Source organism: Mobula birostris, chromosome 2 (genome assembly GCF_030028105.1).
Source record: "Mobula birostris isolate sMobBir1 chromosome 2, sMobBir1.hap1, whole genome shotgun sequence".
Taxonomy (NCBI): domain Eukaryota; kingdom Metazoa; phylum Chordata; class Chondrichthyes; order Myliobatiformes; family Myliobatidae; genus Mobula; species Mobula birostris.
This window is the reverse complement of record NC_092371.1, coordinates 179,617,995-179,631,122: the sequence shown is the minus strand read 5'-3', so window position 1 is coordinate 179,631,122 and position 13,128 is coordinate 179,617,995. Positions and strand designations below refer to the sequence as shown.

The 13,128-nt window shown below is 39.3% G+C and overlaps 1 protein-coding gene across 5 annotated transcripts in view; it reads right to left on the bottom strand.

Moving 5' to 3' along the window:
• Window positions 1-2,155: 2,155 nt before the first annotated feature.
• The window catches only part of acp1 (acid phosphatase 1), a 42,482-nt gene continuing 31,509 nt past the window's right edge, over window positions 2,156-13,128 (bottom strand). For all 5 annotated transcript variants that reach the window (XM_072251149.1, XM_072251148.1, XM_072251147.1 and 2 more), the window contains 3 exons: window positions 7,660-7,721; window positions 2,621-2,726; window positions 2,156-2,477 (listed from right to left, as the gene is read on the bottom strand). In XM_072251149.1, coding sequence (XP_072107250.1) covers window positions 2,400-2,477; window positions 2,621-2,726; window positions 7,660-7,721 — 246 coding nt within the window. In that variant the 3' untranslated portion in view covers window positions 2,156-2,399. The remainder of the gene's footprint in view (window positions 2,478-2,620; window positions 2,727-7,659; window positions 7,722-13,128) is intronic.

The following is a 13,128-nucleotide window of genomic DNA, read 5'->3' as shown; positions in this document are numbered from 1 at the left end:
TGACAGAGCCATGCCACCCCCTCACCTATCTTCCTATCCCTCCGATACAACAGGTAACCTTGGACATTTAGCTCCCAATTACAGCCATCCTTCAGCCATGATTCAGTGATGGTCACAACATCATACCTGACAATCTGTAATAGTGCAACAAGATCATCCACCTTATTTCTTATACTCTATGCACTGAGAGAGAACACTTTGAGTACTGTATTGCCTACCCTTTTTGATTCTGCATCCCTAATGCACTGATACTCACTGCGCTGGCTGCAATTGCGTCCTATCATCTGCCTGCTCTTCCTGACATTCTGACTGCACACTACCTTTTACCATCTGTCCTGAGTTTCTTCTCTCTGGTTCCCACCCACCTGCCAAATTAGTTTAAATCCTCCCCAACTGCTCCAATAAATCTGCTCACAAGAATATTGGGTACCCTTGGGTTCAGGTGCAACCCATCACTTTTAAACAGGTCATACCTTCCCCAAAGAGATCCCAATGATCCAAGAACCTGAAGCTCTGTCCCCTGCACCAGCTTCTCAACCACGCATTAATCTGCCAAATTACCCTCTTCCCTCATTGGCGCGTGGCAAAGGCTGCAATCCAGAAATTACTACCTGAAGGTCCTGCTTCTCAGCTTTCCATCTAGCTCTCTCAATTTTCTTTTCAGGAACTCTGCTTTTCCTTCCTATGCCATTGGTATCAGTAAGTACCAAGACATCTGGCTGCTCTCCCTCTTCTTCAAAATGTTGTGGACACGATCTGAGATGTCTCTGACCCTGGCACCTGGGAGACGACATACTATTTGAGTGTTCCGTTCACATCCACAGAATCTCCTGTCTGTTCCCCTGACTATTGAGTCCCCTATCACTACCGGTCTTCTCTTCTTCCTCCTTCCCTTCTACACCATGGACCAATGCTCAGTGTCAGTAACCTGGTCTCTGTGGCATTCCCCTGGGAGGTATCCCCCATAACAATATACAAAACAGTATACTTATTATTTAGGGAAATGGCCACAGGGTGCTCTGTGTTAACTGCCTATTCACATTTCCATTTCTCCTGACAGTCATCCAGCTACTTGCCTTCTGCAACTTTGGGGTGACTACTTCCTTGTAACTCTGATTGATGATCTCCTCACTCTCCTGTATAAGCTGAAGGTCATGCAGCTGCTGTTCCAGATTCCTAACACTGTCTTCAAGGAGCTGCAGCTGGATGACCTTTACGCAGAAGCAATTCCCTGGAAGACTCTGGGTTTCCTGGGACTCCAACCTCCGGAATGAAGAACATACAACAGCCAGTAAGAGAGAGAAAAAAGGGAATCTTAACCAGAGCCAACGCTTCCTCTGAGCTAAAGCTTGACACTCCTACTCTCAGCTCTGGCCTACTCCCAACAATAGTCACCCCACTTGGCCCTTCTGTAATTTTAAACCAGCGTCATCGCCCTGTGAGAAACCTCTCCGCTGTGGCCTGCTCCTGCCACTGACTGGGCCATCGAAATGAGCCTGAATGCCTGGAAAACTCCCCTTTTAAACAAGCGTCACCAACCTGCGAGAAACCTCGTCGCTGTGGCCTGCTCCTGCCACTGATGGGGCCATCGAAGTGAGCCTGAATGCCTGGAAAACTCCCCTTTTAAACAAGCGTCACCAACCTACGAGAAACCTCGTCGCTGTGGCCTGCTCCTGCTACTGATTGGGCTGTTGGATAAGCCTTCTGTTATCCAAGCTCCAGGTTGTTCCTTCTTCAAGATAAACTTCCAAACTCTCATGTTAACATCCCATAGACCAGAGGCAAATTTTACAAATACATCATTTTAAGGTGTTTAACATTGCTAACAATTATAAATGTGCTATATAAATTCAAGTTTTTATTTAACCAAAGTAGTTTTATCTCTCAAAGAACAGCATTAAATGGATAATTGTAAATAGTAATTCTTTACATGTTTTGTGGCATGAGAAAATTTCTAGCATTCAAGTCATTCAGGCTGAAATGTATTTTTAAAGATTGGAAAGGAATTAGTTGAGCAACATCAATACAGAATAAATTTAATGTGCTTAGCAATTAATCACCCTTTCTTAAACATACTTAAACTCTCAACCATATTATTAATTTCGTAGCTCCATACCATACTTCCGTGAAATTACCCTCATTAAAAAATCATGAAGACCATCAAATGCAAGTTTTAATGAGATTTTTTCAGTTTTAAAATTTGCGTGGATGAATACGTTTGTCTACTCACTACAAAGAAAACAGGAACATTGAAATGTATATAGCTAATAATTTTAAATATTTAATTTAATTTCCAGTAACTAGATCTGGAAATCTGAAATCAATGATGTTGGTAAATCCGTACTGAACAGATATCATTTGTTTTAATACATGATAAAAATAACTCCCCTTGAACATAATTAAGTAGTAGTCTCCAGGAATGCTGTGCAACACCTTAAACACTGCTGGTACACTTCTTCAAAATCTGATTCATTTCCCTGGAATAAGAAGCAAAAAGAAGGATAAAACAAAATCTCCAAACAGACACAAGATGGGGTCGAAGAATAAATATGACTCCAATTAAAGCTTTGAACAATGTAAATTTTATATGCACAAAAAATAATTTGAATGTTTTACTTACATAATAAGGATCTTGTATAATATGCTTCTTTTGTGGATCAAATGATCCAAGTAATTTTATGTTTGACTTTGGATTGTTTACTTTTCCAGCCATTGATTTTAAAGACCTGCAAATTTATCAAACAAGAGCTAGATTTCTTCCACAAATTTTGAATCATTTTAATGATAATCACAACAGTAACTAAGTTCCTCCACATGGAATTCTGTATACCGCTTAACAAATAGTAAAACAAAACTGATAGAAACTTTGATATCGGAAGGATGCAATTTTAAATAAATCCATAATTAGGTCAGAGGAGAGAAATACATTAAAGATAGAAATTCTTTCAAGTAAATCATTTACTTATTTAATATGTGACATTAAGAAAGGCATTCTGAAAATATTAGTAGCAATTTAAAGATAATAATATATAAATTTATAATCTATGATTTAATTGCTGAAAAAAGAGAAAAATACTGATAATACTTGAGTAATGGCATATACATCTAACTATCTGAAATAAAAATATTAGACTTTGATACTCTACTCAAATTAGCATTCACGTTAGCTCAGCATCTCTTTTGGAAGCAAGTTCAGTACAATGCTCTCCATTTTGCATTGGTACTAAACAGATAATTTAGTAACTGGCATGACTGTAAAATAATATTAAGCATGACTAAAGGTGAGCTATAGTTTCACATTTCTACTATTTACAATTTGCACAGAGAATGTATCACTAAACTTCTAAAGATTCACTACTCTGAGCATTTGCTTCTTTTAGAGTCATAGTCATAAAAATAAAAAAGTACAGCACAGAAACAGGCCCTCTGGCCCATCTAGTCCATGCTGAACTACTTAAACTGTCCAGTTTCATCGACCCCGCACCCAGACCACACCCCTTCCATATCCCTGCCGCCCATGTACCTACCCAAAATTCTCTTAAATGTTCAAATCAAGCTTGTATGCACCACTTCTGCTGGTAGCTCATTCCACACTCTCATGACCCTCTGAGTGAAGAAGTTTCCCTTCATGTTAAAAATTACGCCTTTTACCCTTAACCCATGACATCTAGTTGTAGTCCCATCCAAACTCAGTGAAAAATGCCTGCTTGCATTTACCCTATCAACATCCGTCATAATTTTGTATACCTCTATCAAGTCTCCCCCAATCTTCTATGTTCCAAGTAATAAAGTCTTAACCTATTCAACATTTCCTTACAACTCAACCTTTCCTCCAATCCCGGCAACATACTTACAAATTTTTTCTGTATTCTTTCAACCTACAGACAACTCCCACCACTGATTTTTTTTTCCCCTCAACTACTCCTAATTTCTACCCATAAAGACTCAACATTCTACTCTCGAGACTTTTCTGTGTTTTTATCTTATTGTTTTTTATGTTGCAATGGATCGGGAGTAACCATTATTTGGTCCTCCTTTACACAAGTGTACTGAAAATAACACTAACCAATCTTGAATTTGAATTATCATCTCTTACTATCACCCTGATTTCAGATTTAAGAGCACTCCACTTTCCGTACCTTCCTGCCTATCCTTCTGTATCACTAAGATTCCCTTGAACATTTAATTCCTAATCATCTCCATGCTGCAACCACATTTTCGCAATAATGCCTCTTTGTACTAATTTGTTCCACTAATTCACTGACCTTGTTTCAAATACTACGGGCATTCAGATAATGTCCTTACACTCATTGTCCTTTTCGAATCTAGTAACCTTTGTGTGTTTTGCATTTGACTTTCCTGTGCTTCATTCTGACTTTTTCATTTCTAATTTTTGCTTTGGTCTCTGGCTTTCTGCCTGGATTCCCACCATCCTGCCATATTAGGTTAAACCCTAATTAGTAGCAGAGGCCCTCATATAACTCATACAATTTTATAACATCTTGATCAGATCACAGAGGAATGAATATAGGCTTGCAGTTCTGGAAGAACATGATTGTACTGATGAAGATGAAAAGGAGTTTCAGCAAGATGTTACCTGGGATGTAATGCTTTAGTTATGAGATGCGATGGATAGTTTGGGTTTGTTTTCACTGGAGCAGAGGAGACCAAGGAAAAGACCTCAGTATTTTACAAAATTATGAGAGATGTACATAGTGACAAACGCTTCCTCATTGGAACCATAGTTGTGTGGACAGTGAGAAACCAATCTCCATCATTGCGACGTCTAAATCCAGAGGGCCCAAGTATATGGTGAGGAGGAAAAGTGCAGACGGGATCTGAGGAAGGATTGTTTTTAACAAGCTGGTGGTGGTAAACTAGAACACATAGCCCAAGGTAACAGTGGTGCTTCTCACATACAAGTAGTATCTGAATGAGCACTTGAGTTGCCAAGACATGGAAGCCTATGGATCAAGTACTGGTAAATGGGATTGATATAGGTATTGTGGGCCGAGGGGGCTTTGCTGTATAACCTCTTGGATCTTTGGCTCTAAGATATAATATTAGGACACTTCAAAATAATCAAGATAATCAGGCAAATGCAAAAGAGCTTTATATAAAGGGAATATGACTTTTTTTGGATTTAATGAGTGCTGTAGATAAAGGAAAACTTTTCACAGTTGGATTGCCGAAAGGGATTTGATAGGGTGCTAATGATGGAAATAAAACCTTGTGGTACAGGAAATAGCATGGATAGAATGTTGGCTGGCAAACAACAAAATGAACATTGGCAAAACTTGCCTTTTTTTTGGTTGACAAAATTTAACATGTGCATTACCAAAAGACTGGGACTTTAACTTCATATAAATGACTTAGATGAAGGAGTAAAGATATAACTGCTAAATTTGCAGATGACAAGGAAAGGATGTTTGTAAATATAAGGAGTGTATAACAGGATTGGGGTGTATGGGGTGTCAGGGAGGGGTAGCATCTCTGGTGGGGGAACATGTCGCGTCCTTTTCAGGGCAGTTAGTCCATCTTTGGTCCCCACCTGGCACTCAGCTCTCACCTGTGGCTCCCCGTAGCTGTTTGCATGCGGCAGCGGCCACACCCCGGGCAACGGCTTCGACAAGCCGGCTAAACCAGGTGAGGGTAGCCGACGGGTCTCAAACCCTCGGTGAGATAGGGAATTGTCTATCCCAGCATGTGAAGACAGACTCCGGCGGACTGAGCGGACGAGACCTATGGAAGGTCCAATGGTCAAGAAGGCGGTCTCTGCAAGCATTGTGGAATGTGTAGAGCACGACAAGACACAGAAGACGTCCCGGTCATCCACTGCGCCTAGTCCCATCTCCAGCCGTCTAGACTCTGTCTTGCCACTGGATCCAGATGAGAATTGGGAAGAGAGAGTGAGGCTGACGCTGCGCAACTCTCCCTCACTTAAATCCAAATCACGCACTAGTCTTGACACCATCATAATGGTGTCGAGGTCCTCATCGACGTCAACGATGGACAAACAACCAACCAACCATAACAGGATTAAAATAAGTGAGAAGGCAGAGTTGGCAAATGAGCCCAAAGTGAAATTGATCATTTTGACAAAAGAAATAAAACGGCATACATGACCGAAAGGGTAAGTGATTGCAAAGATCTAAAATGCAGATGGATCTACTTGCAAGATTTGAAAAACTCTAGATTCAGCTTATAATAATAAAAAAATTAATAGACATTATTGTTGATTGCTGGGATTAAATACAGACATTAAGAATTTACTCTTTCGTTGTAAGGGGCACTAGTGAGACCACATCCAGAGAAATGTATACAATATTGCCTTATTTAATGAACACTGCTAATGTGTTGCAAGCAGTTCACATAAGGTTTACTAGATCAATACCAAAAATGTGCTGTCTGTCTTTAGACCACAGGTTGGAAAGCCTGGGCTTGTATCCATTGGATTTTAAAAGAGTGAACTTGATTGAAACGTATATTAGATCTATAGGGGTTTTGGCAGGATGTTTTCTACCTGCTTGAGAACCTTGAACCAGGGATCACAGCTTAAATCAGAATCGGATTTATTATCACCAGCATGTGTTGTGAAATTTGTTAACTTAGCAGTAGCAGTTCAATGCAATACACAACACAGAAGAAAAATAATAATAATGTAAATCAATTACAGTATACGTACACCGAACAGATTAAAACTTGTGCAAAAAACAGAAACAATACATATTAAAAAGAATAAGAAAAGCGACCACTCATTTAAGATAGAGATGAGGTGAATTTTTTTTTCTGACGGTTGGAAGATTTTGCAATTCTGTTCCTCAAGGCAGTGGAAGCAGCATCATTCAATATTTCATAATAAGACGAGGGGTTACTGGAGTGGGAACTTTGCAAAATTGGGGCTAGAATTAGATCAGTGATCTTATTGAATTACAAAGTAAGCTCAAGGGCCAAATGGCCAATACATATATATTCATCTAATATATATATTCATTTATCAATTGCAAACAATCCATTCTATTGTACCGAAGTGAAAATATCAAGTAATTGGGAAAACCACCAGGTGTGTAACTATTTTTCCCCACATTGTCTGCATAAAGAGGAAAAACAGCCAAATAAAAGTTCAATTTTTAGCACTTTACAATTGGGCATAACATGTGATTTTCATTCTGTTGGAAAACTTGGGCAACATACTGTACAATTTTACATGAAAAAAAAAATTGCACCATTTAAGAAACCAGAATGGAGTAGTAATAGGAGTTCTACCCAACAAGAAGCCAAATACCAGCATATGAACAATGAAAATAGGTTTTGAGAGAGGATCTAGACTCTAGAGATTATAATTTTTTAAACATCTAAATTATTCATAAAGCTCCACATGAACAATAATCCCTTTCACTCCCTCACACTTCTATTTATAAGTTTTGAAATGATTTTAAGGAAAACTTTAAACTAATTTCCAGATAAGGAAATTCTACTGTTGAGATATAGTATTGCAAGGAAACTATAACTAATGGTTATGTACCTGTTGTGATTCATAAAGAAAGATAATTGATGTACACAAAGGCTAAATCATATTATGCCTGGAAATAATTTAAAATGACAGGTGTCAAACCTGTTTCAAACTACATCAGTTGCAGAAAATATTATTTGACTCACCTCAAATTGCTTTCATCCATGCAAAGCATAAAATCAAATGTTGCAAAATCATTCTTGGTTACCTAGAATTGAAAAACATAAAGCATAAGTTTTATTTTAATCATTAGATTATTGCACATATCAATTGAATAATCAACATTTTATTAAAATTACCCAGAAACTATTCTGCTCTGCCGAAATAATCTTTCAGTGATTTACTGTATGATCATCTCTCATTTCCCAGTGATCCAAAGAAAAAGGTACCAACTTGATCAAGTTCCATGAGTTCTGGCAAACAACCTTGTAAATCCTTTCTTCATGTTTTCCAGCTTAATGGTATCTTTTCTATACCAGTATTACCAAAACCGAACAGAATAATCCAAATTTGTCATTACTGATGTCTTGTTACAATAGCATCATAACCGCCCAACTTCCGTACTCAGTGCCCTGACTGATGATGCAAAACAGCTTTATTCATGACCAGGTATAGCTGCAATGCCACTTTTAGGGAGCCATGTACTTTTACTTCTAGTTGCCTATGATTTTTTTTATCATGTGCAGCGAGGTTAAGATGACAGATGATTGCATAACTGAAAAATTGGTACAGGTCATAGAGATACAGATTTTTGGGCTAATGGAATTTCTTCTGGAGCACAGATTATGTATGGAAGATGGATTGTGGCATCTGAACTTTCAGTGAGCAACATCATAACAGGCAGATTTGCTAGTAAAACCACGGAGGGTTTAAAATAGTTTGGCAGGAGAGAGGGAGTCTCAGCAGCAGGCAGGCAAATGAGAGGCTTGACAGTGATACAGGTCAGCGACAGCAAGCTGAATACACAAGACAGTCAGGGGCATGCAAGTTGCAAGATAAAACTAATGGATTAAATTTCATTTATTTTAGTACAAGAGGCCTGACAGGTAAGGCAGAGAAACTCAGAACAGGGAAAGCTACAAAGGACTGGGATGTTATAGTCATTACAGAAACGTAGTTAAGGGACAACTATGAGAAATACAAAGGGCCGATCCCTTATTGGTGTGTACTACAGGCCACAAAATAGTCAATGAAAATTAGAAAATATTATATATGTAGGCTGTTTGGGACTGCCGTAATGTTAAGAGCTTTCATGGGGCTGAATTTGTTCAGAGTGTTCAGAAGTTTCCTTGGGTAATATATAGAAGGGCTAGCTAGGGAAAGGGCAAAGGTCAACCTCCTCTTGGGTAATAATGTGGGGAAAGAGACTGAGATAATATTGGAGGAGCACTTCGGTTAGTTCTATTTGTTAATTAAATAGTTATAGAAAGGAGCAGAATTTTTCCACAAGTTCAGGTTTGAAATTGGAGCAACACAAAATTTGCTGGTATGAGACAGGAACTTGCAAAGGATTAGGTTGTTTATGAGCAAGGGGACCTGCAGCATATGGGAGTGAGAGCTCAAGTTCTGCATGTTCCTAGTGGAGTGATGGGCAAGGTTGACAAAATATGACAAGAGATATTAAGACAGTGGCTTGAAAAAATGAGACCTGGATTGGGTAGAGGTCACACAGAATTAAGTGAAACTTTGGAGGTGTATAGGGAATGCAAGAGTGTCAAGAAGGAAATCAAGATACGGGGGCATGAGACAGCTTTGGCAGAGAAGATTAAGAACACAAATAGATTTTTACAGTATATTAAAGACAAAAGCGTAACCAGAGAGAGAATAGAGTACCTGAGAGACAAAAGTGTATATCTATGTGTGGAACCATAGCAAATCATTAAGGTCCTCAATGAATATTTCTCATCTGTTTTTTTTTACGATGGTGGAAGACAAAGACTTTGGAACGAGGAAAGTTAATGGGAAAATTTTGGGAAAAGCACACATTACAGTAAAGGAGGTGCTCAATGAACTAAAGTGCATGAAGGTAAATAAATTTCTAGAACCTGATCAGGTAGATCCAAGAAAACTCTGATAAGTTAGAGAGGAAAAAACCAGAACAAAAATGATTACAGGATTAAATGGCTTGTGTTTGTTGGCCCTGGGCATTTATTCACTGGAATTCAGAAGAATGAGAGGGGATGTCATTGAAACGTATCGAATGGTGAAAGGCCTTGATAAGATTGGATGTGGAGAAGATGTTTCCTATGGTGGCAGTCTCTAAGACCAGAGGAAACTCCTCAGAATAGAGGGATGCTCTTTTAGTACAGGGATGAGGAGGAATTTCTTTAGCCAGAGAGTGTGGAATTTGTTCCCACAAGCAGCTGTGGAGGCCAAATCTTTATGTATATTTAAGGATGAGGTTGAGAGATTCATGGTTGGTCAGGGCATGAAGGGAAATGCTGTGGAGGCTGAGAGGAAAATTGGATCAGCCAAGTTGAAATGGCAGAGCAGACGTGATGGGCCAAATGGCCTAATTCTGCTCTGATATATTAAGGCATTATGAATCCTGGCTGAGATACTTGCATCATGATTCGTCATGGGTGAAATGCCAGAAAATTAGAATCAGCTTTGTTATCACTGACATGTGAAATTTGTTGTTTTGTGGCAGCGGTATAGAACAATACATAAAATTACTATAAGTTATCATAAGAAATATAAAAATAAGATATTGCAAAAAGAGAACAAAACAGTGTTTATGGGTTCATGGACCATTCAGAAATCTATGGAAGAGGACAAGAAGCTGTTCCTAAAACTTTGAGTATGAGTCTTCAGGTCCTGTACCTCCTCCCTGATCGTAGCAATGAGATGAGCAATGTGGTGAATGGTGAAGATCCTTAATGATAGGTGCTGACTTCTTCAGACATGTCCTCTGCTGATCCTATGCATTGAAGCCAGCATACCAGGTGATGATGCAACCAGTCAGAATGCTCTCCATGGTATAGTAATATAAAAATTTCCCAGTCTTTGGTGACATACAAAATCTTCTCAATCTCCCAATAAAGTACAGACACTAGCATGCCTTCTTCATGATAGCATCAGTATGCTGGGCCCAGAATACCTCCCCTGAGATGTTGATGCCCAGGAACTTGAAGCTGCTCACCCTGCACAATGAGGACTGGTGTGTGTTTTCTTGACTTCCCCTTTCTGAAGTCCACATCAATTTCTTGATCTTAATGTTATTGCACTCAACCCATCTCACTCCTGTATGGCTCTAAAATTCTGCAATGACAGCTGTGTCACCGGTAAATTTATAAATGCTGTTTGAGTTGGGTGTAGAGCCATAAAGTCATAGGTCACTACAGTACTTAAAAGGCCATTTGGCCCATATAGTCCATGCCATACTATTAATCTGCCTAGTCCCATCAAACTACAGCTGGACCATAGCCCTCTGTACACCTCCCATCAATATAACTATTGAAATGTCTCTTGCTGAAATCGAACCCACATACAACACTTTTGTTGGCAGCCCCTTTACACCTTCACCACCCTTTAAGTGAAGAAGTTTTCCTTCCTGTTCCCCTTAAACATTTAACCTTTCATCCTTAAAATATGACCTCTAGTTCTTGTCCAAACTCAGCTGAAAAAGCCTGCTTGTATTTACCTTATCTATATCCCTCATAATTTTGCATACCTTCATCAAATCTCCCCTTAATCTCCTATGCTTTAGGGAATAAAGTCCGAACTTATTCAACCTTTCCTATAACTCAGGTCCTCAACTGCCAGCAACATCCCTGTAAATTTTCTATGCACTCCTTCAACCTTATTTACAGCTTTCCTGTAGATATATAATCAGAACTGCACATAATACTCCAATTTAGGCCTCACAACTTATACAACTTCAATACAACACCCCAACTCCTACACTAAGTACTTTGATTTATGAAGGCCAAGGTGTCAAATGGTCTCTTTATGACCCCATCTAACTGTGATGCCACTTTCATGGAGTTATGGATCTGTATTCCCAGATCCCTCTGTTCTACCATACTCCTCAGTCTATAAATCCTACTCTGGTTTGTCCTCACAAAGTGCAACACCTCATACTTGTTTGCATTAAATTCCATCTGCCATTTTGCAGCTCATTTTCAGCTAGTCTAGATCCCACTGCAAGCTTTGATAGCTTCCTCATTGTCCACGACACCAGGAGTCTTTGTATTATCCACAAATTTTCTGACAGTGTCATCCAAATTGTTCATATAGATGACAAAAAACAGAGCCAGCACCAATCCCTGTGGCACACCATTAGTTGCAGGCCTCTAGTCAGAGAAGCAATTATCTATTGCCACTCTCTGGCTTCTCCTACAAAGCCAATATCCTATCTTATCCTATCTCAACTACCTTATCCTGAATGCCAAGTGTCTGAACTTTCTTGACCAACTTCCCATGTGGAACTTTGCCAAAGGCCTTGCTAATTCCTTGCAGACAACATCCATTGTTTCGCTTTCATTCCTAGAATCATTCTCATGAACCTCCTCTGGACCCTCTCCAATACCACATCTTTTCTTAGATAAGGGGCACTAAACGAATGCAAGAATAGCATGATCAGGCGTATTAATGTGTGGCTGAGAGACTGGTGTCGGGGGCAGGGCTTTAGATTCTTGGATCATCAGGGCCTCTTCTGGGGGAGGTATGACCTGTACTAAAGGGACAGCTTACACCTGAACCCAAAGGGGTCCAATATCCTAGCGGGCACATTTAATAGAGCTGTTAGGGAGGGTTTAAACTAATTTGGCAGGGGATGGGAACCAGAGTGATAGGGTTGAGGAAGGGGAAGACAAAAATATATCAGAAATAGCGTGCAACAGAGATTATAGAAAAAACAGGCAGGAGATGAGGCTTAATTACAGCCAACGGCATGAGTTACAGGGAAATAGAGGTGTGGTGCAGCTCAAACAGAAAGCAACAAATACTGGACTAAGAGTGTTATATTTGAATGCACACAGCATAAGGAATAAAATGGATGATCTTGAAATTCCGCTACAGATTGGAAAATATGACGTGGCCATCTCTGAAACTTGGTTGCCATTGGGAGCTGAATGTCCAAGGATATACGGTGCATTGGAAAGATAGATTAGTAGGCAGAGGGGGTGGTGTAGCTATGTGTGTAAGAAATAATATTAAATCATTAGAAAGAGATGACATAGGATTAGAAGGTGTACAGTCTCTATGGGTTGAGTTAAGAAATGGCAAGGGTAAAAGGACCTTAATGGCAGTTATGTACACGCCTCCAAACAGCAGCCCGGATGTCAATTACAAATTACAGCAACAGATAGAAAAGGCGTGTCAGAAAGGCAATGTCATGATAATCGTTGGGGATTTTAACATGAAAGTGGATTGGGAAAACAAGGTCTGTACTGGATCTCAAGAGATAATCTGTAGAATGTTTAAGGGATGGCTTTTTAGAACAGCTTGTTGTTGAGCCCACTAGATTGGGTGTTGTCCAATGATCCAGAGGTGATAAAAGAGCTTAAGGTTAAGGAACCCCTTGGGAACAGTGATCACAATATGATCAAGCTCACACTGAAATTTAAATTCAATATGTTGGTATTTCAGTGGAATAAAGAAAATACAATGGC